The following is a 27,180-nucleotide window of genomic DNA, read 5'->3' on the forward strand; positions in this document are numbered from 1 at the left end:
TTAGAAATCAGAGACAATACCTGATTCACCTTTCAATCCAGGAGGTCCTGGGTAACCTTTATTTCCTTTATCACCTAAATTATAATTCAAAATGAGTTAGAATCTTAGATCACAGACAAATGACTAGTTATTTCCACTTGTACAATATTATGTTATTTTAAAATGAAAATAAAATTGGAGTTTTTTTGTGGAGAATACAGCTGTGCTTCATTTTCATCAAATTGACATCACATGTTGATGACAATAATGTATTGCTACATGATTTGCATACAATAATTGCAAGACATGTTCATAAGCAAACAAGGGTAGATATGACAAATTGTCCTTTATGTTAACGCTTGTATCCATCCATTATCTTGAAAATACCATCCAACAAATACTTTTACTTATATCTGACATTTTATTCAAAAAGTTCAAAATTATATTTGGATAGTTAAGGTTTGAACAGCACTTCTGACGATCTAAATGAGCAAGTTGATTTTTTTAAGGGCAGTCACTTTCCGCCCAATGTGTTAGAAAGTTTAAAAATCATGTAAAATGTACAACATTAATCAGTTTTAAGAAATGTAGCCTATTGCCTGCATCCAGTATAACATGCTTGAAACTACTTGTTAATAAATTACAACTACTATATCTAACCAATGGGAGGAATACACTACACTGCAAAAATATGTTCATTATGTGAAAACGAGCAATTTATAAGATTTATATCTGTACCTTTAATTATAGTGTGCTGATGTCTTTGATGGCATGGTGGCTCAGTGGTTAGCACTGCTACCTCACAGCACCAGGGACCTGGGTTCAATTCCACCCTTGGGCAACTGTCTGTGTGGAGTTTGCACATTCTCCCCATGTCTGTGTGGGTTTCCTCTGGGTGTTTGAGTTTCCTCCTACAGTCCAAAGATGTGCAGGTTAGGTAGATTGGCCATGCTAAATTGCCCCTAGTGTTCAAGGGATGTGTAGATTAGGTGGGTTTATAGGGGGATGCTTTGAGGTCCAGTGTGGACTTCTTGGGCCAAAGAGCCTGTTTCCCCACTATAGGGATTCTATGAATACTGGAGTTCCATCTATAATGTTTACTCCTGAATTTATGCATGCGTCATTATTACTGGATTGTGCAATGTTTTCTGTGTCTTTGGGACTGATTTATTAATTTTACTTGGTGATAAAACACTGTTTTCATCACAGTTAAGGAGCTGGTTTTTTTTTTCTGATACTCTTATTTACAATTGTTGCAGCAGAGATGCTGCTTTAGCACAACTAGCAATTCTCTGGTCTAACAATGGTGTGGTGTTATGAGAGGTGGCACAACACAGCAATCTGTCCCCAGTTTGTTTCTGCATCTGCAGATTGAATCGAAATCAAAACGAAAGAGAGGAACTGAACTGTTTTCACACAAGTCACAGAAATTATTTCCATCCTGAGGCACAGGAATTAATTTGAATTGTTCTTCTCCATTTATTTAGGTGTAAAATTAACTTCTGTCATTTGGATTGACTGGGATATGTGTAAATGTTTGAACCAAAAGTATGTACATGAAAATGATGAAATGCAGCACATGCACTTAAATCTAAGATTAAATACAATACTAGTGTCACTTTTACTGAATATATGTTAATATCATTTCTAATTCACTTCTCTCACTGTCTTTCTGTCTGTCCTTGCTTCTCATGGACAGGCTTATTGGATTGGTTCTTGCAACAAAGTACGACAGTGGTTTGTCCTTTTCTTTTTCTGGATGACTCATCAGGAAACTCTTCCACTCTTACCACCTGCCATCAGGCCCTTTTGGGAGGATTTGCAGACTGATAACCAACTTGTTTGTCCATTGTTATAAATGCACTCTCTGTGGCTCAAATGACCTGGTGTGGGACTTGAACCTGGATCTTCTGGCCCAGCAGTAGAGACACTACTGTTGCACCACAAGACTATCCTTTTTCCTCACTAATACACAAATTAAATGCGGAAAAGAGAATGTGAAGCAAAGTTTGTGTTACTAGAGAATGTTTATGTTTCACTAAAGAAACAGAGAACAAACTCATCATTACATGATAATAAAGCACTGTTCCTTAACTGAACAAATGTAAAGCAATTACTTAAACATTTGCAAAAGAACTTTCATTCCATTATATTCCACTCTATATATTCTAGTACGTTACATGAGAGATAGTAAATTCACCTCTCCAAAGCCTCCACATTACAGGAAGGACATGGAGGTTTTGGAGAGAGTGCAGAAGAGGTTTACCAGGATGCTGCCTGGATTAGAGCATATGAGTTATAAGGAGAGACTAGAAAAACTTGGGTTGTTTTCTCTTGAGCGGCGCAGACTGAGGGGAAACTTGACAGAAGTCTGTAAAATTATGAAATGTAGAGATAGGGTTGACAGTCAGAATCTTTTTTCCCAGAGTTTTAATGTCTAATATGAGGGGGCGTGCAATTAAGGTTAGAAGGGGAAAGTTCAAAGGAGATGTGAGGGGTAAGTTTTTTACACAGAGAATTGTAGGAGTCTCGAACACACTGCCGGGGATGTTGTTGGAAGCAGATACAATAGGAGCATTTTGGGGACTGTTAGATAAGCTCATGAATATGCAAGGAATGGAGGGATATGGACCAATGGCAGGCAGAACGGATCACTTTCATTTGGTGTCATGTTTGCCCCAATATCATGGGCCAAAGGGCCTGTTCCTGTGCTGTACAGTTCTATGTTCTATGTGTACAATTATTTTTGTTTATTTTTTAATAACGTTCCATAACGTAAACAACTGCCTGAGACGTAAAATGGTTGATTACATCTAAACATTGCAATTTAAAGTTCTTACACTATTCAAACTATAAACATACCTTTTAAACCAACCGGACCTATTTTACCCCTTCGTCCAACTTCTCCATTCTGACCAGGTTCACCAATCAATCCTTAGTAAAGGTAAAGTTTCAGGTTAATTTGTTAATGCATTACATTGCAGCATAGCTATTGACACAAGTGGCGGGTATTCTGACAAAAAAGCAGTTCACTGTGTACTTTATACAATCAATTAAATTAGAATATGTTATATTTCTGAGCAGCAAAAAGAATTAAAAGAAGAATTCTTCCGGTTTGATTTAAATGCCAACGATCTTCGATTAAAAACCTGATCCAGTGCAATTAATGGCAACCTTTTCGACAGAGCTTAATGTTGTTCTATCAGTATACAAAGCTATATTGCTAAGCTTTTCACGGTCAACTGAATCCATCATTAAAATATAAACAGATGTATCAAGTATAATTAAAATGGTCATGGACAATTTAAGTCTCCTTAAATATAATTCCATTGATACAAAACTAAGGTTACAGTTTAGGTCTGACAGAGATTAAAATTTGTACTTTCAAAGGATGTGTGCATTGCTGATAAGTCTAGAATTTGTTGCCAATCCTTAATTGCTCTTCATTTGCCAAGCCATTTTAGAGTTAACATTGCTGGTACATCTAGAGTCACGTTTAGGCCTGACTGGACATGGACGGCAGAATTCGTCCCTAAAGAACATATATTCTAAGATTTTTGACACTGAAAAAAAATGTAAGTTTTCATTATGTTTGGGAAAAATCCAACGGTACAATTTAAAAGTACACAGTTAAATGTCAGGGCTGGATTAATCACTAGATTTGTACTCCATTGGATTTTATTCCCTATTAATATAAAGTAGCATTAACTGAGTGTAAAACAGATGACCAGTCTAATAGTCAATAACTAGGCAGTTTTCCACTACTTGTGAAGTTAAAGGGGTCCACTGTAATTCAATTCCTCTACATTGCATTTATGTATATATGTGTGTGCGTGTGTGTGTGTGTGCGTGTGTGTGTGTGTGCGCGTGTGCACGTGTGTGTGTATGCGTGTGTGCGTGCACGTGTGCGTGTGTGTGTGCGTCTCTGTGTGCATGCGTGCACGTGTGTGTGCGCGCGTGTGTGTGCGTGTGCATGTTTGTGCGTGTGCGTGTGCATGCGCGTGCGTGTGCGCGTGTGCGTGCATGTGCATGTTTGTGCGTGTTTGTGCGTGTGCGTGTGCATGCACGTGCGTGTGCGTGTGTGTGCGCGTGCATGTGCGTGCATGTATGTGTGCGCATGTGTGTGTGCGCGTGCGCATGTGCGTGCCTGCGTGTGTGTGCGTGTGTGTGCGTGTTTGTGAGTGCCTGCGTGTGTGTGCGTGTGTGCGCGTGTGTGTGCACGTGTGTGCATGTGTGCGTGTGCGCATGTGCGTGTGTGTGTGCGTGCCCGTGTGTGTGTTTGTGCATGTGTGATTGTGTGTGTGCGTGTGTATGCGTGTGTGCGCGTGTGCGCATGTGCGTGCGTGTGCGTGTGCATGTTTGTGCATGTGTGTGTGTGCGTGTGCGTGCGCGTATGCTTGCGTGTGCACGTGTATGTGTGCATGTGCGTGCGTGCGTGTGTGCGTGTGCGTGTGTGTGTGCATGTGTGTGTGCACATGTCTGTGTGTGTGTGTGCGTGTGCGTGCATGTGTAAGTGCGCATGTGTGTGCGTGCACGTGTGCGTGTGTGCGTGTGTGTATGCGTGTGTGTGTGTATGTGCGCATGTGTGTGTGCATGTCTGCGTGTTTGTGTGCGTGTGTGCGTGTTTGTGTGTGTGTGCGCGTTTGTGTGTGTGCGCGCGCATGTGTGTGTGCTCATGCGTGTGTGTGTGCGTGCGCGTGTGTGCGTGTGTGTGTGCGTGTGTGTGTGTGTGAAGTGGAGGCATACCATCCCCACATCCACCTCAGGACCCATGTACAACAGGTTTTAACCCCCTGGGCTTCATTTAAATTAACCAGCTCATTCTCAGCAGACTTATGTCACCGCCTATTACAAGAGTGAAAAGTTGAGAGTGTTCAGACCAACAAATACAATTCTTACAAGGACACAAATAAAGATTAAAGCCACTGATATCTCAACTCTAACAGTTGTGGAAAAATACCAAGAAATATGCACGTGCAATATCAGTTAAAACAAGATGAGAAAAAGATGTTTGCAGAAGGAAGATAACGAACACAGATGTCAACTTCCCATTGCATTCCCCAAAACTGAAGTAGAAGTTCATAGTTGTGCTTAGTGGCACAATAGACAAAGTAATACAATAGGTGAAGTTGTTTATCTTAATCTCATACAAGAGGAATAGCCCAAATAATGGAAAGTTACCATTGATACATTTATTTTTAGAGTCTGAACTTACTTTCCTTAGCTGTGATGTAATTTAACACACTGAACATAATTTTGTTCTACTGTTCTAACAATACACATTTAAATGTGGAGTTGGGACCAGGATAAGATCAACTATAATCATGTTAAATGGTGGAGCAGGCTTCACGGGCTGAATGCCAACTGCTAATTCTTATGATCCTATGATCCTATGTTCTTTAGCAGAGTCAGCCAGACCCATGAATTTTACCACTGTTGTAACAGTAGAACAAAATCCAACAAATGCTGAGGCATACTTAAATCCTTACTAGTAATAGTACAAATGCAAACTAGTACATAGCCAAATGCTTTATGTATTCCTCAAAAGCCTCCAACTGATATTAATTACGTTACCATAGTATTCATTAGGATAAGATGGCATTAGCTTGTGAATCTCTGGGTGGAATTTGATTCCCTCCCCCAAGGAAGGTTTGGACACACAATGGGAAGGTGGTGGATGGGGAGTCCATTGCCTTCCTGCACAACCCCCATGCTGCTATCCCATCCCACTCTCCCTCATCTGTGGTGTAGTATCCTCACTGATCCTGGGCTTCTGGTTTGCGCATTGCTGGCATCTACTGCTACTGTCATTGACACTGCCTGCATTGGATAACTGCCAGTTCCTGACTGACTGGCACTTCTTCAGGAGGTTGGAAGGGGCCAGGTAAAGGATTCATCCAGGAGGTCTGCCATTGAGCTACTCAAATAGTGGGCTTGCCCAAAGGAGGTGACATATGACTCTTACCGAGTCACAAGCCAGTGAATAACATTCCTATCACCTCGATTAAATACCACCCTCTGTGTCTAACCTTATCTTTGATTATTCTGGCAGGCGATTAAATGTTCATTGAACTTTGCTCAATAATTTGCTTTTTTTGCAATCATGGCACTTTGCTGGTGTTTATTACCCATCCCTAATATTACTTGCGGTGAACAGCCTTCTGAACTGCTTGCAATCTGTGCAGTAAAAGTGCTCCCACCATGTTGTTGATTAAAGAGTTCCAGGCTGTCGACCCAATGACACTGAAAGGAAAGGGATATATTTTCATGTCAGGGTAGTGTGTAACCTGGAGGGGAATTTGGAGGTGGTGGTATTCAAGTGTGCTTGCTGCCCTTGACCTTCGAGATGGTAAAATTCATGGGTCTGGCTGACTGCTGAAGAACATAGGAACACAGGAATGAGGAGCAGGAGTGGGAACTGAGACCTTCGGGCCCGCTCCACCATTTAACATGATCATGGCTGGTCTTATCCTGATCTCAACTCCACTTTTCTGCCTCCTCCCCATTGCCCTTTATCCTGCTTTTTTAAAATCAGAAACATATCTATTTATTGCTTGAATCTGTTGACTGATTCTGCCTCCACTGCACTCTGGGGCTGAGTTCACAACCCTCTGGGAGGAGTAGTTTCTCTTCATCTTAGTTTTGAACCTACCTCCTCTCACTATATCTATGCCATCTTGTTTGAGACTGTCCCACAATAAGCAACACCTGTTCCACATCCACCTTATAAATCATCTTTACCCTTTTATATTCCTCAATCAGATTCCCACCTCACTCTTCTGCAGTCCCGTGAGTTTAAGCCCAAGCCATCCAACCATTCCTCATATGACAGCCCTTTCAACCCTGAAATCAACCTGGTGAACCTTCTTTAAACTGTCTCCAGTGCCACTTCATCCTTCCACAAGTCAGGACAACAGAATTGGACACAATACTCCAGATGTGGGTCTCACCAATTCCTTATATAATTGTAACAACACTTCTTAACTTTTATACTCCAGTCCTTTTGCAAAAAATGCTAGGATTCCATTTGCTTTTCTTATTATATGTTGTACCTGCACACCCACTTTCTGTGTTTCATGCACAGAGATGCCCAGATCCCTCTGCACTGATACCCTTTGAATCGACTTTCCATTTAAATAATGATTTACCCTTTTGCTTTTCTGGCCAAATTGGACAACCTCACACTTATCCACATTAAACTCCATCTGCCAGATTCTGGCCCATTCTCCTAGCCTATCAATGTCCATCTGTGAAGTCTTTATCTACTTATCACAGGCTGCTTTCCCACCTATTTTAGTATCATGAAGAATCATTTGGTGAGTTGCTGCAGTGCATAATGCAGATGGTTGTGGAGGGAGTCAAGATTTAGTGTGCTGGATGGGGTCCAAGCAAACAGGATCATTTGTTCTGGATGCTGCAAGTCTTCTTGAGTGTTGCTGTATTAAACCGGGCAATTGGAGAGTTTCCAGCCCATCCAGCTGAACTACTTAAAGGGGCACTGTGAAGATGGCAGTGAATGATATGGAAATGGTGTAGAAGAAACATCTGTATTAATGATTTCCCAATGTACATGGCTGTTGCCCAGTTCATAGGTTCCTAGACCTCAAGCTGCAATGTGCAGGGGTCTGTAGGGTGATCCCTTTCTGTACCCAATTGGACAAAGGAGCCTGCTTACAAGACCAAGATGATGTGGCTGGAGACTGTGAAGGCAATTTGCAGCAAGAGTGTGGTATCATATTCCTGTATCCAGTACCTGAATGGATTTAATCAGGACAGGAAAACTGAATGGGGGAGGCAATGGTCTCGCGGTATTATCGCTAGACGAATAATCCAGAAATTCTGCTAATGTTCTGGGGATCCCACCGTGGCAGAAGGTAGAATTTGAATTCAATAAAACATAAATCGAATTAAGAAACAAGAACTAAAGCAGAAATTGTTGGAAAAACTCTGCAGGTCTGGAAGCATTTGTGGAGAGAAATCAGTGTTGATGCTTCAGGTCCAGTGACCCTTCTTCAGAACTGTTCTTCAGCCAGAAGTACCAAGTGGTTGATTCATCTTGGCCTTCTACAGAGATCTCCAGCTTCATCAATAATAGTCTTTAGCAAATTCAATTTGCTCCCAATGATTTCAAGAAACAACTGAAGGCACTGGATACTGCAAAGGCTGTAGATCCTGATAACATTGCAATAAAATTATTAAAGGTGTGTGTTCCAGAATTTGCTGTGCTCCTAGTCATTAGAGCACAACACTGGCATCCATCTGACAAAGTGGAAATTTGCCTAGTTAGGTCCTGTGCATAAAAAGCAAAACAAATTTAACCCGGCCAATTTCCGCCCCAGCAGTCTACAGTCCCACATCAGTAAAGTGATGGAAGGTGTTACAGACAGTGCTATCAAGCAGCACTTGCTTGGTAATAACCTGCTCAGTGATGCCCATTTTGGGTTACACCAGGTCCACTCAACTCCTGACCTCATTGCATCCTTGGTTCAGACTCCAGAGGAAGATGAGAGGGACCAACCTTGACACCAAGACTGTATTTGACCAAGTGGACATCAAGAGTGATGCTCTGCTGGTTGGAGTCATACCTGCTACAAAGGAAGATTGTCTTAGCTGTTGGAGATCAGTCATCTCAGCTCCAGGATATCTCTGCAGGAGTTCCTCAGTGTCTAAACTAAACCCAACCATTTTCAACCGCTTCATGAATGACCTCCCCTCCAGCATAAGGTGTGGATGTTCATTAATAATTGCATACAATGTTCAGTGCCATTTGCAACTCCTCAGATAGTGAAGTAGTCCGTGTCCAAATGAAGCAAGATCTGGACAAAATTCAGCTTAGGTTGACAATTAGCAAGTACATTTGTGCCACACAAGTGCCAGACAATGACCATCTCTAACAGGAGAAAATCCAACCATCACTCCTTAACATTCAATAGCATTATCATCACTGAAGCACCCATTATCAAATCCTGCATTTATCATTGACCAGAAACGGAATTGGATGAACCATGGGCTGATGAACCAGATCAATGGCTAGGGTTCCTACTGCAACTAACTCACCTCCTGACTCCTCAAAGCATGCCCACCATCTACAAGACACAAGTCAGGAGTGTGATGTAACACTCCCACTTGCTGGATGAATGCAGCTCCAACAACACTCAAGGAGTGTGATACCATCCAAGATACAGCAGCCTACTTGATTGGCACCACATCCACAAGCATTCACTCCCTTTACCACTGGCACTCAGTGGCACAATGTACAAAATGCACTGCAGAATTTCTCCAAGGCTTCTCAGACAGCATTTTCCAAACCCAGATCCATGAACCTCCAAAAGAACAAGAACAAGAACAAGTAGATATATGGGAACATTGCCACCTGCAAGTTCCCCTCCAAGCGACTCACCGTCCTAACTTAGAAATTTATTACCATTGCTTTAGTGTCGCTGGATTAAAAACCTGGAATTCCCTTCCTAACAGCATTGTGAGTGTATCTATAGCATATGTGCTGCAGCAGTTCAAGATGCCAGCTCACCACCACCTTCTCAAGGGCAGTCAATAGGCTATAAATACTGGCCCAACCAGCAAAGCCCACAACTGCTGAATGAATAATAAAAAAAAGCAAATCAAATGTCACTTATGCTCAATCACATCAGAAAACCATAGTTTTATGTACTTACATACTATTGCAATTACTTGTCCTGGCCTTAATTACAGGAATAAAGAACCAAACGATGGACCAAGCTTCAGGGATCACTGAAGGTTATAATTTTTGACAACTGTTTCAATTTTTATTGGAAACGAAGGTGTGTGATAAACTAATGTGATAATCATCAAGACAACATGCCACTGTCGGGAAAGGGTTGAAAACCATCCATATTCAGACTGGAACTCAAGACTTTCACCTGCCAAAAACACAGGTTGGAAATCCACTCATGCAAGGTAATTCATTTTCTAACTATTGCAACTAATACTCAGAAAATTGCACGCAATGCAAATTTCCATTGCATCAAATGAGTGGGCGAGGTTCATGTTTGCCAAAATGAACTTGGCAAATTACTCCTCTAACCTTGGCATAAATCACTTCCATTGGCACACGTATCTGGCCAATCTGCTTTCCCACAGCAAAGTGCCTTGAATCAAATCTCAGAAACTTATGGCCTTTTGTGTTAAATCTTCTAAATTCATCAGCAAACTGATTTGACATGGAAAGGACAGTACTCAACTTTATCTGGATTGATTGAATAGAACTATTCTCTGTTAACTATACTGTTGCTACATGAAATGAAGTTACTACAGAACGTGCATACCTATGATCAATCCTATTTATACAGGATGGAACTGATACAGTGTGAAATGCTCATCAGGAGAAAGATATAAAAGAGCAGTCAGTATTTAAGGAATCATTCCTTGTACTAATCCATGCGCATTAGTGGACTTGAAAAGTAAATTAGAGTGAATGTAATCTGGCAGTAAAACAATAATTGTTCTACTCAATTAATCCTACAAAGTTTAGCCAGTCCTTTCATCAAAAGATTTGTGGCATTGTTTAAAAGCAAAACTGATTCAGGGACTGGATTTATGTAGAATCATAGAAGTACACAGCACTGAATTCACAAAGCAAACAAACTCATCTTCTAAAGTTGCAAAATGTAACTTAGTAAAAATATTGAACCTTTACTGTGCCCTTGATCCTGGCCTGAATGCATAGAATGGGGCCATTTAAATATTTTCCCTGACTGTCATCATCATTGGCCGCACCACTGAATTGCTCAGTTAGGTTGGTACGGTAGGAGGTTGTGCAGAGTGGAGAAGGGAAAGAATTCTCTCTGTGATCAATTGTTTTGTTGCAACCAGCCATTTAAAAAGTTGCCCTCACCTGAGCCCTTAAGAGTATTGCATGCCTATGTGGCAGATGTTTCACTTTCCCCCAGCATTGCTAGGCACAAATGTCAGAGAGTATACCAAAGGTTTCTGCACAAGTTTGCACCTCCACTTCCCTGCACAGTGGTGACACCTTTTTTTGGCACTATAAAAACAGTTGAAATACATAGAGGAGGGTGCTATTTGTTGACAGAGAATTTATCACAAATAAAATGCTCAGTATTACCTGGCAGAAACGTTAGCAAGGAAAATGAATGCATGCGAAATTGTAGACGCAGCAAAAGGAAGACGGGAAGAAGCAAAGCAAAAGGAGAGAGTACTCCTGCAGATTAAAATTATGGTATATTTCTGTTTACCATGCACCATACCTTTTGGTCCAGGTGGACCCAGTTTTCCTGTTTTCCCGGGTTCACCAGGGTCACCTATTTCACCTTGCTCACCTTTAAAACAGAAAACAGTCTTCAGGTACAGTCACGCTAATTAAAGAATCCTTATCTAAAAGCATGAAGTATCCATAACAAGCTGGATGAATTGATAGTACAAATATGATGGTGGTTGCAATATGACTATGGTTGGGAACTGAATACTTAAGGATATTTGACATTTCAGTAGAATGGGAAGAAAGGAAAAGAACACAAGAACATACAAAATAGAAACCAAAAGAACTGCGGATACTGTAAATCAGGAACACAAGAACATATGAAATAGGACAGGAGTGGACCATATGATCTATCAATCCTTTTCTAACATTCAGTATGGTCACGGTTGATCTTTGGCTTCAACTCCACTTTCCCACTTGCCATCATATCCCTTGGTTCCATGAGAGATCATATATATGTCCATTTTAAATATCTTCAACCATGGGCCATATGGGTAAGAGAATTCCAAAGGCTCACAACTCTTTGTATTAAGAAATTTCCCCTCAACTCAGTTCTAAATGATCATCCCATTATCATGAGACAGTGCATCTATATTCTAGATTTCCTCAAACAGGAGAAATAGCTTCTCAGTGTCCAACCTGTTGCAATCATGTATGTTTTAATGAGATTAGACATTATTCTTCTAAACGCAAGAGTTTAGACCCTATTTTCTCCCTGTCAAGGATAACCCTCTCATTCCATGAGCCAACCTGGAGAATATTCACCATAACATCTCCAATGCAACTATTTGCTTTCTTAGATGTGGAGACCAAAACTGTGCACAGTACTCCAGGAGTGGCCTCACCAAATGCAGCCTTTGTGTTTGCACTCCAACTGCTTGAAGGCCAATCTTCCTAATTGCTTGGAGCATTTGCATTCTAACTTTCTGTGTTCATTGTTTCAGTATACCTAAAATATCTCTGAACATAAACATATAGAAATTTCACCCTTTTTTCTAAAAGAATCTGCACATTAGTCTCTATTCTGAAGACGGATCACTGGACCTGAAATGTTAACTCTGCTTTCACTCCACAGATGCTGCCAGACCTGCTGAGTTCTCTCAGCAATTTCTATTTTTGTTTCCGATTTCCAACATCTGCAGTTCTTTGGTGTTTTTTACTGGTCTGTTAAAAAAAAACTTTTTTGCGCTCCCTCCATAGTCAGATCATCCTTGTTCAGATAAAGAGACCAAAACTGTACACAATACTCCAAGTGTGGTATCGCCAAGGCCCTGGGTACAATTGCAGTAAGAAGTCCCTGCTCTCTATTTGTATACTCAAATCCACTCGCTATGAAGGCCAACATACCATTGGCCTTATTCATTACCTGCTACATCTGCTTACTTACCTTCAGTGACTGGTGTACAAGGATACCCAGGCCTCGTTACACTTCCCCCTTTCCCAATCTTGTTTTTGCTATCAAAGTGGATAACCTCACATTTATCCAAACTATACTTCACTTACCATGTATTTGACCCCTCATTCAACTTGTCCAAGTCACATTGAAGCACCTCTGCATCCTCTTCATAACTCATGGAAAGTTACATTTTGCTCGCTCATCTAAATCATTCATATATATTTTGATAGCTGGAGTCTTAGCAACAGTCCCTGTGTACCACATTAGTCATGTCTGCTATGTGAAAAAATACATTCCAAAGTGACAAAGCACCCTTCTCAGAAAAACAGTAAACTCCCTTAGGTGGGGAGTAGTAAGGCAAAAAACGACTTACAGTCATGAAGTTGAATTAAATGTCACTCTTTATGTCACTCTTTAAACAGAGGTAGGGGAATTCCTGTAAATTAAACATTTTCCTGTTCAGAAGATAATAATTTCAAAGGACAGATTATCCTGGGAATAGCTGTAAACCTCATTCAAATACATGGTTGTTCTCTTTGACTTTACCACAATGTCAGAATTATATTTAACTTGCAATACCAGTAACCAAATAAAAACCGAAAGAACTGCAGATGCTATAAATCAGAAACAAAAACAAATTTGCTGGAAAATCTCAGTAGGTCTGGGAGCATCTGTGAAGGAAAAAAACAGAGTTAACGTTGCGGGTCCAGTGACCGTTCTGAGGAAGGGTCACCGGACCCAAAACGTTAACTCTGTTTTTTCCTTCACAGATGCTGCCAGACCTGCTGAGATTTTCCAGCAACTTTGTTTTTGTTCCACTAGCCATTTGCCTACTAACTGCAATGAAGGGTTTTTTGTGATGCAATTGCTGTTCCTAAGCTGACACCAGTACTCTTTAGCTGTCAGACTGTAGCCGAGTTGGCATAATTGTCCCATGAGGGGCTCCTCCGATGTCAGCAAAGACTAGCAGTGGACCTGCAATATTCTGCATAAGTTTCCTAATGAAATTCTGCTCTGTGGGTACATAAGGTTCCATCAGCAATGGATCTGCTCAGTTTAGCAACTAAATAGATTTTCTTTAGTGTTACTACATTTCAAGTAAACAAACCTAATCTGTCAAGATGGCGGTGGAACAGCAGGACTGCGTTAGGTTTCTGTAACCGGGGCTTGTACAGTCCCATCTGCTTTCTTTATTTTTTCCTTCTTTTTCTTTTCTTTTCATTTTTCTTTTGTTTGTAGCTTTTTGCGGCATAGTAATCGGCGGCATTGGCATGGCAGCGAGAGCGGGGGCCATGTGCAAAATGGCGGCTGCTCCCAACAATCGATGTGAGACTTGCAAGACTGACCGAGACTCAGGCGTGACTAGGCCCAGGTGCCTGCATTGGTGGCTGAGCGTTCCAAACACCTATCTAAGGTAAGTCTTTACGGTCTGGTCATTTTTCTTACCTTTTGGCTTTTTAAAAACTTTGTCTCTATGTTTTTAATTTCGGTTTTGTAGCCAAGATGGCATCAGAGAATGGCAACTTTGTAGACTTTTCACTGTACTCCTGTATTTGAGTGCACGTGACAATAAAATCTAATTCTAATTCTAATGTCAAGTGTCCTAAAGGACCCCAAAACATTAACTCGGCTTTCTCTCCATATTTGCTCCAAAACCTGCTGAGTTTTTACAGCAATTTCTGTTTTTGTGTTTGTTTCTGATTTCTAGCATCTGCAGTTCTTCTGCCTTTTCATTATATCAAGTCTTTTCTAAAATCATAACTGGCCACAAAAGCAGGAAGGTGGTCTCAGCACCTCTGTTTTCTCTAACTGAAATTAGGTAAAATAAAAATTTCCTTTACGTTGTGCTTTTCATGATCTGTGGACATTCCAAAATAATTTTACAACAAAGGAAGTATTTTTTAAAAGTGTAGTTGCTGTTTTCATTTGGAGTCCACAGCAGCCAAGTTTCAAATAGCAAGTTCCAAAACAAGATAATGACCAGGCAATCTATTTTAGTACAATAAGCAGGGAAGCAGTCATGTAGTGATACTGTTACTGGACTAGCAGTCAAGAAACCCAGCCTAATGCTTTGAGGATAGGAGTTCAAATGCTACTGTGGCTTTAGGAATTAAATAGCCAGTCTAATTATGACCATGTAGCCACTATCAAATGTTACAGAAAGCAATCGTGTTCACTATTGTCCTTTAGGGAAGGAAATCTGCAATCCTTATGTGGTCTGGTCTGAATGTGACTCTAAACCAACACAAATAACCCCGCCAAACTCGTCAGTCAAGCAGCAGTTAAGGATGGGCAAGAAGTGCTTGTCCAGCCAGTGATGCCTACCATGCAGGAATGAATTTAAAAAAAAAATCAACATTTAAATGGGACTTAGAAATATCGAGCAGATGGTTTGTTTGTTCATGGAATATTATTATTATTGGTTTGGCCAGAACTTGTTGCCCATACCAACTATCTTGGAGAAGTTGATGGTCAGCTACCTTTTTGAACTGGTGGAGTCCTTGATGTGTAGGGACACCCACAGTACTGTTAGGAACAGAGTTTCAAAATTTTAATCCAGTAACAGCAAAACGAATGGTGATATGACTCAAAGTTAGGATTGTGTGCAGCTTGGAGGGAAACTTGCAGGTGGTGATGTTTCCTTGCATCTGCTGTTCTTGTCCTACTAGGTGATATAGGTAATGGGTTTGGAAGTTGGAGACTTGGCAAGTTGCTGCAATACATCTTGTAGGCGGGTACACATACATTGGTGGCGGATGGAGTGGATGTTTATAGCAGTGGTTGGGATGCCAATGAAGTGAATTGCTTTGTCCTGGAAGGAGTTAAGTTTCCTGAAAGTTGTTGTAGCTACGCTGATCAAGGCAGGCTGACAGTATTCAATCACAATCCTAGCCTGTGCCTTGTCAGTGGTGCACTGGAGTTTTGAACTTAACTATTTAAATAGATTTAAATCTGAATTGATTGTTTCTTGGAAAAAGCAGATAGAAGTTCAATCCAGACCTCCAGTCTTCCAGTAAAAATAGGTAATTTGAAGTAGAAAATGATAGGATTTTCTGAATGGTGCTGCTTCTGAGATGCATGAATTATCTGGAGACAAAAATCCCACCCTTCACTTGACCTCTCAATTGAGTCTGATCAGCCCCAATGTCAGAGACAGACAGAACCAAGAATACAAGCAGTTCCCAGATTTTAATTCCTGGAGTCCAGGACCAAATAAATATGGGGAATCACTCGGCAGGGAAGGGAGATGAGGTCTAAATAAAAACTGAAAGAACTGCGGATGCTGTATATCAGGAACAAAAACAAAAGTTGCTGGAAAAGCTCAGCAGGTCTGGCAGCATCTGTGAAGGAAAAAACAGAGTTAACGTTTCAGATCTGGTGACCCTTCCTCAGAACACGTCACCAGAGCTTTTCCAGCAACTTCTGTTTTCATTGTTGTTGTTGTGGGGAGATGAGACCTATTTGGAGGGAGAGGAAGAGGGATCTTGGAGTTGCCAGGGTGGGATGGAATACTTATAGGAGGAAGATTTTGTGGTCCATTCAGAGTGAATAGGGGGCCCTTGAGGGAGTCACCACTCTGCAGGAGGAATCATCGCAAATGACAAAAAGTTGGTGATGAAAAAGTTTAAATTACAGGACGATATAGACAGGTTTGTGAGTTGGGTTGAACAGTGGTATATGGCACTTAACCCTAAAAGTATGAAATTTGGTAGATCTAATAAGGGAAGGGAGTACTCATAGAATGATAGGATCCTAGGAAGTACGGAGGATTGGAGGGATTTTGATGTGCATGTCCATAGATCCATGAAGGCAGCAGATAAGTTGATTATGAAAGCATATGGGATTCTCGCCTTTCTTAGACAAGGCATTGAATCCAAGAGCAAGGAAGTATCATGGAGCTGTATATAATATTAGTCAGGTCACAGCTGGAGTACCATGTGCAGTTCTGGTTGCCACAATGTAGGAAGAATGTGATTTCGGTGGAGAAGGTGCAGAGGAGATTCCCAGGAGTCTCAGGTTGCCTGGGCCGGAGTGGTTTAGCTATGAAGAGAGACTGGATATGCTGGAGTTGCTTTCCGTAGAGCACAGAAGGCGAAGAGGGGACCTGGTTGCGGTGTACAAAGTTACTAGGGGCATTGACAGCATAGATAGAGTTTCTGACTCACTGGGTTATCTCGTTGGAAATCAAGCCCTGCTCCTTGCAGGGTCATCACAAAAGTTAAAGATTTTAAAACGTACACAATGTTCCTCCATTTACCTGACTTTCAGACCCAGATTGATATATAGCATGGACTGTGTTTCTGTACTGAACAAGAATCATGACTTATCACAAGTAATTAGACTCTAGCCAAAGGTAAACAGTTATAAATTATCAACATATAATACTAATAAGTAAAACTCTAATGCCCTTGTAAACTCCCCTTGACATACACAGAGACAGACAAACAGACTGGGTAAAATACGTTATGGGCAGACAGGGAAAATTGGAAAGACAGTTCAATAGTTACTGTTCTCACATTCTGTTGTTGAGATGATTCAGATAGTATTTCTGCTGGCCAGCACACTTCTTCAATTATTTTCTCTGGATGCTTCCACTGATTGGTAAGAGACACAAGGTAGCTGACACACTTATAAAAAATCTTTGCCTTATCCTTTGCCAGGATGTTCAGAGGAGATTTGAGGAAAAGATTCTTCACCCAGAGAGCTGTGAATAAACTGGAAATCTCTGCCTAAAGGCTGTAGAAACAGGAATCTTTAAGACTTTCAAATTAATGACTTAGATGAAGAAAATAACATACTATAGACAAGTTTTTGGAAGGTGCAAAAAATAGGTGGGAAGGCAAGCGGTGAGGATGACACAAGGATTCTGCAGATGGATTCAGACAAGTTAAGTGTGTGGACAAAATCTTGGTAGATGGAATATAGCATGCAGTAATGCGAGGTTATGCTCTTTGTCAGGAAGACTAGAGGAGCTGCATGTTATTTAACTGGTGAAAATGTGCAGAAAGCTATGGAATAGAGTGCTTTGGGAGTCCTTATCCAGGATTTACAAAAAGCTAGCATCCAAGTTCAGTGGGTAATGTGGAAGACAAATGAATATTGGCCGCAATTTTAAACAGGATGCAGGATAAAAGTAGGGAGACTTTGCTAAATCTATGCAAGGCTGTAGTCAGACCATACCTGGAATACTGTGAACAGTTTTGAGTTCCTATTCTTATGGAAGGCAAATAGTATGTATGACTTCATAGCGAGAATGTTTAAGCAGGAATGTCTTGCTGCAATTCTACAGGGCCTTAGCAAAACTACACCCAAAGTATTATATAATACAGTGTGGAGATGGAGGAACAGAGCAGGCCAGGCAGCATCAGAGGAGCAGGAAAGTTGACGTTTCGGGTCGGGACCTTTCTTCAGAAAAGATTTTCTCCTCCAGCTCCACACTGTGTTATCTCTGTCTCCAGCATTGGCACTTCTTACAATCCCTGGAGTATTGTATGCAGTTTTGGTCTCCTTATCTGAGGAAAGATGTTCTGGCTATGGAGGGAGTGCAACAAAGATTTACCAGACTAAGTCCTGGGATGACAGGACTGATGTACGAGAAGAAACTGGATCAGTTATGATCATATTCACTGGAGATTAGAAGAATGAGAGGAGGGCAATCTCGTAGAAACCTATGTAATATTAACATGAGTGGCCAGGGTAAATGCAGTAGAGATGTTCCTGATGGCCAGAGAGTCCACAAACGGGGTTCACAGTCTATATCATAGGCAATTTCGGACTGAGGTGAGGAGAAATTTTTTCACCCAGAGAATAGTGAGCCTGTGGAAGTATCTACCACAGGAAACAGTTGATGTTAAAACATTGAATGTTTTCAAGACAAAGTTTGATATAGTTCTTAGGGTTAATGAGATAGAAGAGTATAGAAAGTTGGATGATCAGTCATGATCATATTGAATATTGGAAGTAGGCCAACTCCTACTCCTGCTCCTATTTTCTAAGTGTCAATAACTTCCCCAATAGTTTGGCCATCCGTTATTGTTAAAATTATTATTAATTTGAAGCATTTTAACTCTCATTTCTTACTGAATTTTTAAATTCTTGATAAATTATTATTTGCCTAGTGAGTAGCTTTTCCATGTTTCAGCGCATGTTGCCCAGAAATAATGGCCACAGTTTTGGGCACCATTGCAATTTTTTTCTCTGAGTCTGTAGAATTCCTTACAGGCTGTTGAGGCTGGATCATTATGTATTATCAAGGCGAAGACAGACACAGTTTTAGTTAGTCAAGGAATCAAGGGTTATGGGGAAGTGGCAGAGAAGCAGTGTCGCGGATTATTACATCTGCCATGGTCTTACTGAATGATAGAACAGATTCATTGGGTTGGATGGACTACCTCTCCTCCTGCATGTCGTGGACTTAAGTATTCTGATGAGCACTTGAAATATCATTGCACAAAAGGCTATGAACTGGAAAATGGGTTTGGAATAGATAGTGAAGAATAGAAACATAGAAACAAAGAAAATAGGTGCAGCAGGAGGCTATTCGGCCTTTCAAGTCCACGCCACCATTCAATACGATCATGGCTGAGCATGCAACCTCAGCATCCCATTCCCGCCCTCTCCCCATACCCATCGATCCCTTTAGCTGCAAGGGCCATGCCCAGCTCCCTCTTGAATATATCTAATGAACTGGCCCCAACAGCTTCCTGCGGGAGAGAATTCGACAGGTTCACAACTCTGAGTAAAGAAATTCTTCTTTATCTCAGTCCTGAATGGCTTACTCCTTATTCTTAGACTGTGACCCCTAGTTCTAGACTTCCCCAGTATCAGGATAGTACTTGCCCACTCAACCAGCCTGTCCAAGTCACCCTTCAGTCTCTTAGCATCCTCTTTACAGTGCACACTGTCACCCAGCCTAGCGTCATCTGAGAATTTGGAGGTATTGCATTCAATTCCTTCATCCAAATTATTAACATATATTGTGAACAGCTGGGGTCCCAGCACTGAATCCTGTGGCACCCCATTTGTCACTGCCTGCCACTCTGAAAAGGACCCATTTATTCCAACTTATTGCTTCCTGTCTGCCAACCAGTTCTCTATCCATGCCAATACATTACCTCCAATACCATGAGCTTTAATTTTCCTTACTAATCTCTTGTGTGGAGCCTTGTCAAAAGCCTTTTGATAGTCCAGATATAACAACATCTACTGATTCACCCTTGTCCACTCTACTGGTCACATCCTCAAAAAAAATTCCAGAAGAATGAGCTGAAGGTCCTCTTTCCATACTGTAAACTCTATGCCACCTTCTTGCCTAAGGTTTGAACAGAGTGACATACTGGGCTTCCTCCTGCCAGCCTGAAATATTGAAGCCAGGTAGGACGCTGTCTGTGAGTGGCCAATTACAAAAGGGCATGAGGGTAGCAAGAAGGCCGTTTTGGGAATTTTACAGACCGACTTTTACAAACCAATTTTACAAAGCTTTGAGGGAATCATAAAATTCTGTCCATGATCTGGGAAAAGGAAGAAAGAGGTCATATGGGGTAAAGTATTCTTAGAAGAACAGCTATACAAACATCTCTGAGCAATTTTACTGGTATATGAAGACTTGAGAGGGAAATACTTGGAAGTATTTCCGTTTGACCAAGAGGAATGCGTCTGTATCCTTGTCAACGATTTTTTAAATGTCAAAACTAATTCTCTATATTATTTGGTAGAAACTGTCCCACAAACAGTTGCAAGCTGTCCCACGTTTCTATGACAGATCCATTCCCTTTACTGGAGTAAATGACCATTTCAGTTGAAATGCTAGAAGATTACTTTGTTTCTAACCAATAACATCATTATGAAACCTAATTATTCACTAGAGCTGTCTTGGTTGCCAAAGGTCCTGAGTGATAAATGTTGGGTTGATCCAAAGTATGACTTAGGTGTGTAGGAGCAGCAATGTCATTACTGAATGATAGGAATTTCATTACTGAGCAGAACTAAAATGCTTTCAATATTCTGACACACAGAACTAACAAATAGAATTTAATGACTAAACAAGGACAAAGCTAATATCAGAGCTATTCTGAGAAACATGCCTCGAAGAAGTTATGTATTTGGCGAGTTGCTGTTTTCACAGTAATTGAGGAATTGTTCGTCTGAAATGTACACCAATAACTTTTATTTCTATAGTTTATTTGATTAGGCTGTACATTGTATAATAAAAACATTTTTAAGCAAACTTTTAACAACACACCTTTGTGGCAAGTGCAACTTGAACCCAGACTAATATCATTGCATCACAAAAGCCAAAAGCCCTAAATTATCATTTTACACCCTGATTAAAAGGTGTAGACATTGCAACATCTTTTGGAGAAAACCAAACTGCACCATATGAATGTAGAAATTTGCAATACATGCACTGTGCACCTCACTGTTTCCATAGATTACACAGGGAGAGGTTCTAAAATAGTAAGGAGGTGAATCCTGGGGATTGAAATTTAATACGAAGATCAGGATATGTGACTAAATTGCACCCTTTCCATTTAATGCAGGCAACATGCAAACATCAAACTGCCTGATAAGTCTATTGATTTTGGCATTTAGGAGAGGCAGTTGTTGGAAGCAGGAGGTATTGGTGCTGGATTAGTAATCCAGAAACCCAAGTAATGTTTTTTGGGACCCAGGTTTGAATCCCACCACAGCAGATGCTGGAACTTGTATTTAAATAGAATCTGGAATTAAAAATCTAATTATGACCTTGGAACCATGGTCATTTGTGGTAAAACCCACCTGGTTCAATAATGTTGTTTAGGGAAGGAAACCTGCCAAGTTTACCTGGAGTACCCGACATGTGACTCCATTCACAAAACAATGTGGTTGGTTCCTCACTCTCCTCTTAAATGTCATATCAAGGCAATTGTATTGCATCACTAAAATTTCTGAAAAAGAAGGAACTGGACAGACTACCTAATATTGACCTAGGCGCTGGAAACAATGGCAAACTCAGGCTAATGGAATTGCCAAAATATGGGGTCTGGTGCAGTACTGAGAGATCTATGGCACAAATAGTCAAGCAACAAACTGGCACCACTATCACTATTCCTCGACATGTCCTGTAGCCACTGGTAGGACAGACCCAGCAGATGTGGCAGTCAGGAAGTAGTTGCCAATGGAGTACTCAACATTTACTCTTGATCCCATGACATCTCATTGAATCAGGGCAACTACCCTCCTCAGCAGATGAATCAGCACTTTTACTGACCGAGCTTGTCAAGTCCTAAAGGAATTGGTTCTAGATGGTGAAGGAATGATAAGAGGGTATTTGACCTCATCATCAATTTGCCTGTCACAGATGCATTTGTCCATGACAGTATTAGTATGAATGACCATTGGTATAGTTCACTGGACCCGAAATGTTACCTCTGTTTTCTCCTTCACAGATGCTGCCAGACCTGCTGAGCTTTTCCAACAACTTTGTATTTGTTCCTGATTTGCAGCATCCACAGTTCTTATGGTTTGTTTTTAAGTGGCAAATAACATTCATGCCATACAAGTTTCAGTCAATGACCATCTCCAACAAGAGACAAACTAACCATCATGCAAGCACAGGCGGGTGGGACTAGTTTAGTTTGGTAATATGGTCAGTGTAGACTTGTTGGACCAAAGGGCCTGTTTCCATGACGTATCACTCTATGACTATGACTCTACTCAGTGGAATTACCATAGCTGAATTCCCCTTTACCAACATCCTGATGTTTACCATTAATCAGAAACTGAACTAAAGACTAATTTACTTAATCTTTTCTTGTTTAAAGTCCCCAATTCCTGGTATAGAGTCATAGAGTCATAGAATACAGCATACAGCATGGAAACAGGCCCTTAGGCCCAAACTGGTCCATGCTGACCATGGTGCCCACTCCAATTGCCTGATTTGGTCCATATCCCTCTAAAGCCTTCTCATCCATGTATCTATCCAAATGTTTTTTAAATGCTGCTATTGTACCTGCCTCAACCTTCTGTGCAGGCTAGGTGGATTGGCCATGCTAAATTGCCTGTAGTGTTCAGGGATGTGTAGATTAGGTGGATGGGTCTGGGTGGGATGTTCTGAGGATCGGTGTGGACTTGTTGGGCCGAAGGGCCTGTTTCCACACTGTAGGGATTCTATTAAAAAAAAGTCTTGCTTCTGGTACGGTGAGACTGTCCTATGCACAGAGATAGGGCAAACTGGGCCTGTATTCTCCAGAGCTTTGAAGAATGAGAGGTGTTCACATTGATGCCTACATAAATACTTGAAGGGACAGTCAGGGTAGATGCAGTTACGATAATCCCCCTGGTTGGGGAATCTAGAACTAGGGGCACAATTTAAAAATAAATGGATGCCACTTAGATCAGAGGTGAAGAGAATTGTTCTTTATTCAGAGTGCTGTGAATCTTTGGAATTCTCTACACCAGAGGCCTATGGATGCTTTAGTCTTTGAGCATGTTTAAAGTAGAAGTTGATGCACGTTTGATTATCAATGGCTTAAAGAAGTATCAGGATTGTGCGGGTGAAAAACATTGAAATGTTTGATCAGCCATGATTGTATTAAATAGTATGGCTGACTTGACTGAATGGTCTATTTCTGGCCTATGTCAGCATAAATCCTGCAACTCAGTTTCTCAAAGCACTGAGGGAATCACAATCTCCAAAGTCCTGACATCCAAAATGCCCCCCTCACAATCATCTCCCTTGTATGGCAGGACAAGCTGTAACCATTCTATGATTTTAGTAACTCATCTCATTTTTATTTTGAACGTATCCCTTTTCCCTCCCTTCAGACCCATTTATTCCAAAGTTGAATAAAAGGGTGAATAGTTAATCTGATTGCAGTTTTCCAGTCATGTATCTTTGTCCAGTTGCTGAGGGAAGTCTGCAGAGTCAGTAGAATAGAATAGAATCCCTACAGTGTGGACGTAGGCCATTCAGCCCATTGAGTCCACACTGACCCTCCGAAGAGCATCCCAGCCAGGCACACACTCCTACTCTACCCCTGTAACCCTTGCATTTCCCATGGCTAACCCACCTAGCCTACGCATCCCTGGACAATATGGGGCGATTTAGCATGGCCAATCTACCTAACCTGCACATATTTGGACTGTGGGAGGAAACCCACGCAGACACAGGGAGAGGGTGCAAACTCCACGCGGACAGTCGCCCAAGGCTGGAATCAAACCTGGGTCCCTAGTGCAATGAGGCAGCGATGCTAACCACTGAGCCACCGTAGTGTGAAGTCAAAGTGAAATTTTGGTCTCTTATTAGTTACAGAGAAATCAGTTCAATAAATGCATTACTATAATAACAGTTAACACTTTCATGACGCAGTTGTTATTGTTTGTCTGCAATATATCCTCTTTACCTTTAGGACCTGGCAAGATGATATGAGTTGCACAGATGTCTGAGGCAGGACCATGGGTTTCAGTGAAGGACAATGTCTGTACTTGGAGAACTATGATCAAACACAAGAATCTCCTCACCCACCCAACTTCCATTCTTCCAGATGTTTCTAACCTGCAAAAGGATGAAATGCAGCAGGACTCAGAACTGATAATTATGTCTGCTTCCGCGGTTGCTTTGTATTTGAACATTTGTGTAAAATGGATGATAATGTATTGACAGCACATTTTATATCACTCTCTTAAAACCAATGGGATATTGGGAAAGCAGTAAAAGGTTACTGCCAACTTGTTTTTTTTTTATACTATCACGCAAGGTCAAAAATCTATTCTTTTCATACCTTGCTGCAATGTTTCTAAAATGTTTTCACTTCAAGTGTAGGTGATCTGACATAACATCTACAAATTAGAATTTCCAATAAGAAATCCAAGGTTAAATTAAAGCATATTGGAAATCACAGAAAGCATTCTCCAATTTTATACAACTTAAAACATACTGACCAATTCACCAGATATTACAACAACTCATTACATATTTAACATTTCATTTATCTGTAATAAATCACCTGTGATGTTACTAAATTGCCAAAAGTGGTCATGAATTTCCCTGCCAATCAGCTTCATGACAAAACTAAACATATAAACAATCCTGATATTTATGAAGAGGAATGAAGATGACAGGGGTTGGAAAGTAGAAATCATTATGCAGATAGAAAACAGGTCAAACCTTTTCCCTGAACACCAAGGGCCCTGAAATACTTCTATCCTTGGATTTCTAAACTGTGTCCAACTTCAGTTTGCTTTGAATGATTTTTTTGTTTGTCACTGTGGAAAGGAATTAGGCCTCTTGCATTTGTCAAGGAGGAACCTGGTTTAGGACATATTTATCAAATTGGATTTTGTCTCGTTGCTTCCTAGGTGAAAACAAAAAGTGTAAGAAATGAATATTTATCCCAGCTCCCCAACACACTTGTGCACTACCATTAATATATGAGTGGCTTCCTTTCGCAGTATTGATCCCCATACTCCCAGGACTTAAAGGGGGATTGCTGCTGCTGAGGCAGGCAACGTGGAATGAATACTTTGAAATGTAAGAGCTGCCTTTGGAGAGATGCAATCATCAACAACAGCTTGAATAAGTCATTTAATAGAGGCCTGAAGTCCAAATTTCTCATGAGGCTTAGGCCTGTACAGTTTGGGGCTTGTAAAGCATATACAGTGTTGGTTCTTCACACAGAAATTTTCTTCCATTATATTTTAGAAAGAAGGAATTTCAATTCCAAACAAATGAATAATTTTCAGCAGATCTGGCAGCATCTGTGAAGGAAAACTCAGAGTTAACGTTTCCTTCACAGATGCTGCCAGACCTGCTGAGCTTTTCCAGCAAATTTGTTTTCGTTCCTGATTTACAGCATTCACACTTCTTTCAGTTTTTAAATAAATAATTTTGACAGGCTGCAAAGCTCCCTTTACTTTTTGCTTGTGTTGCTTGCCAATTTTTTTTTTACCCTTTAAACCTGTTAAAATTATTATAATGTCAGATGAGATCTCAAGGTGAAATGTTGCTTTACCTAATAACTTGATAGAAAATGACATTGTAATTTTACTGGAAATTGTAGTGTTTAAATATAAATGTAAAAGAAACAGCACTTGGCAAGATTCCATCAGGTGCAGTAATTCACCATCATGCATTAAATTTATTTTGTAGGCATTTTGTACTTCCACTATCTTCATCCAGCTGCTCGCAAGACTTTGTTTTGAATTAAATTCTCAGTTAGCTTAGGATTTTCCCCTTTGAGGCCCAGTTGAGTATGTAGCTGTTCATTTCTGTTGGCAGTTACTCTACATAAATAATACTTTACAATTTCCCGCTACTTTACTCAGTTCTATAAAATGGGGCGGGAAGTGATTACAAATGATTATACAGATATCCAAGTACAGAGCAGAACTTTGTAAACAACTTTCAGAAAATAAATTAACCATTATACACAATTTTGGATGTTATCTTAAAACATACAATTATGGTCCTGCTTCAGAAACAACAGTTTTCATTAAACAACACATCTGAAGAAGGATTTCACTCTGAAACATTAAATGCAAGCAGTAGCTAAAGAGCCTGTATGTCACTTTTTATTTAATACACACTTCCTTCTTGCAAATTAAAGTCAATCCTCGTGTTACAACAGTAAATACAATCTAAAGTTTTTGACTAAACACAAGATTTGCATTTTCTGAAACAATCATAGACAGCTTACCTCTCAAAAGAAGAGTGTAAAATGGAGGATATTATCATACATTCAGCTGGTACCCCATCCAGATCCCATCCTTCCACAGTGTTTATTCATTGTTGACACTTGTTTACTAGAGTTGCTTTTAATATTGCGTCAGCAACTCACATTGCTCACCCAGTGTGTTTAAAGGATTTAATTATATATCAAAGTTTTCTTTAAATTCTCTAAATTGCAATCGTAAAACAAATGAATGCCTTGTTTAAAGATTGTAGTTTGTTTAAAATTAATTCCTGGAGTAAGCAACATGAACAGTGTTCTTTATCTTGTTTAGAGACTCAATCCTTTTGACTATCTTTCTCTTTCTTCTCTTAGTGAGCCTCCTAGCGTATTTTCCTCCTAAGCCTACAGTAGCTTTCAAATATAGGAGGTTAAGAAGTGGATGAGAACAATGTGGGATAAGTGAAATCGACTGTTTCTCTGTTTCTTCTGGTAAGGGATCTGCTGGTCTCCACTTTAAATCACATCATAAGAGAATGGCAATGATTGGAAGGGAGCATGAGAAGAAGCAGTGGGGTCAAACACTATTTACTGAATAATTGGGTTGGGGGGTGGGGTGAACAGGGATTTCTTGCAAAAAGGTGCTCGTTTGCTTCCAATGCATAATGTCAGAGTATAATAGCTAAGATTTTTCCTTTTTGAAGCATAACAGGAAATATTTCTGTTTAAACTGCCATGGCAGTGGTCCTACAAGTATAAATAGATATTTTTCCTACTACTTGAGTACATTCTTTGAAATTGGAAGGTCACAACTAATTATAAAGTCATACAGCCATGGAAACAGACCTAATTCTGTGGACATAAAGCTGCCAAACACTGAGGACAATATTCAGGGGAAA

The 27,180-nt window shown here is 40.5% G+C and overlaps 1 protein-coding gene across 1 annotated transcript; it reads right to left on the minus strand.

Moving 5' to 3' along the window:
• On the minus strand, positions 1–26,716 carry LOC125482917 (collectin-10-like). Its single transcript, XM_048595642.1, has 5 exons — positions 26,309–26,716; positions 24,017–24,168; positions 11,226–11,297; positions 2,842–2,913; positions 1–74 (listed from the first exon to the last, which is right to left on the minus strand). The coding sequence occupies exons 1-5, from the start codon at positions 26,344–26,346 to the stop codon at positions 1–3; spliced, it is 408 nt and encodes a 135-aa protein (XP_048451599.1). The 5' UTR covers positions 26,347–26,716.
• Between the last annotated feature and the right edge of the window lie 464 nt (positions 26,717–27,180).

Source organism: Rhincodon typus, chromosome 4 (assembly GCF_021869965.1).
Source record: "Rhincodon typus isolate 14 chromosome 4, sRhiTyp1.1, whole genome shotgun sequence".
NCBI classification, from domain to species: domain Eukaryota; kingdom Metazoa; phylum Chordata; class Chondrichthyes; order Orectolobiformes; family Rhincodontidae; genus Rhincodon; species Rhincodon typus.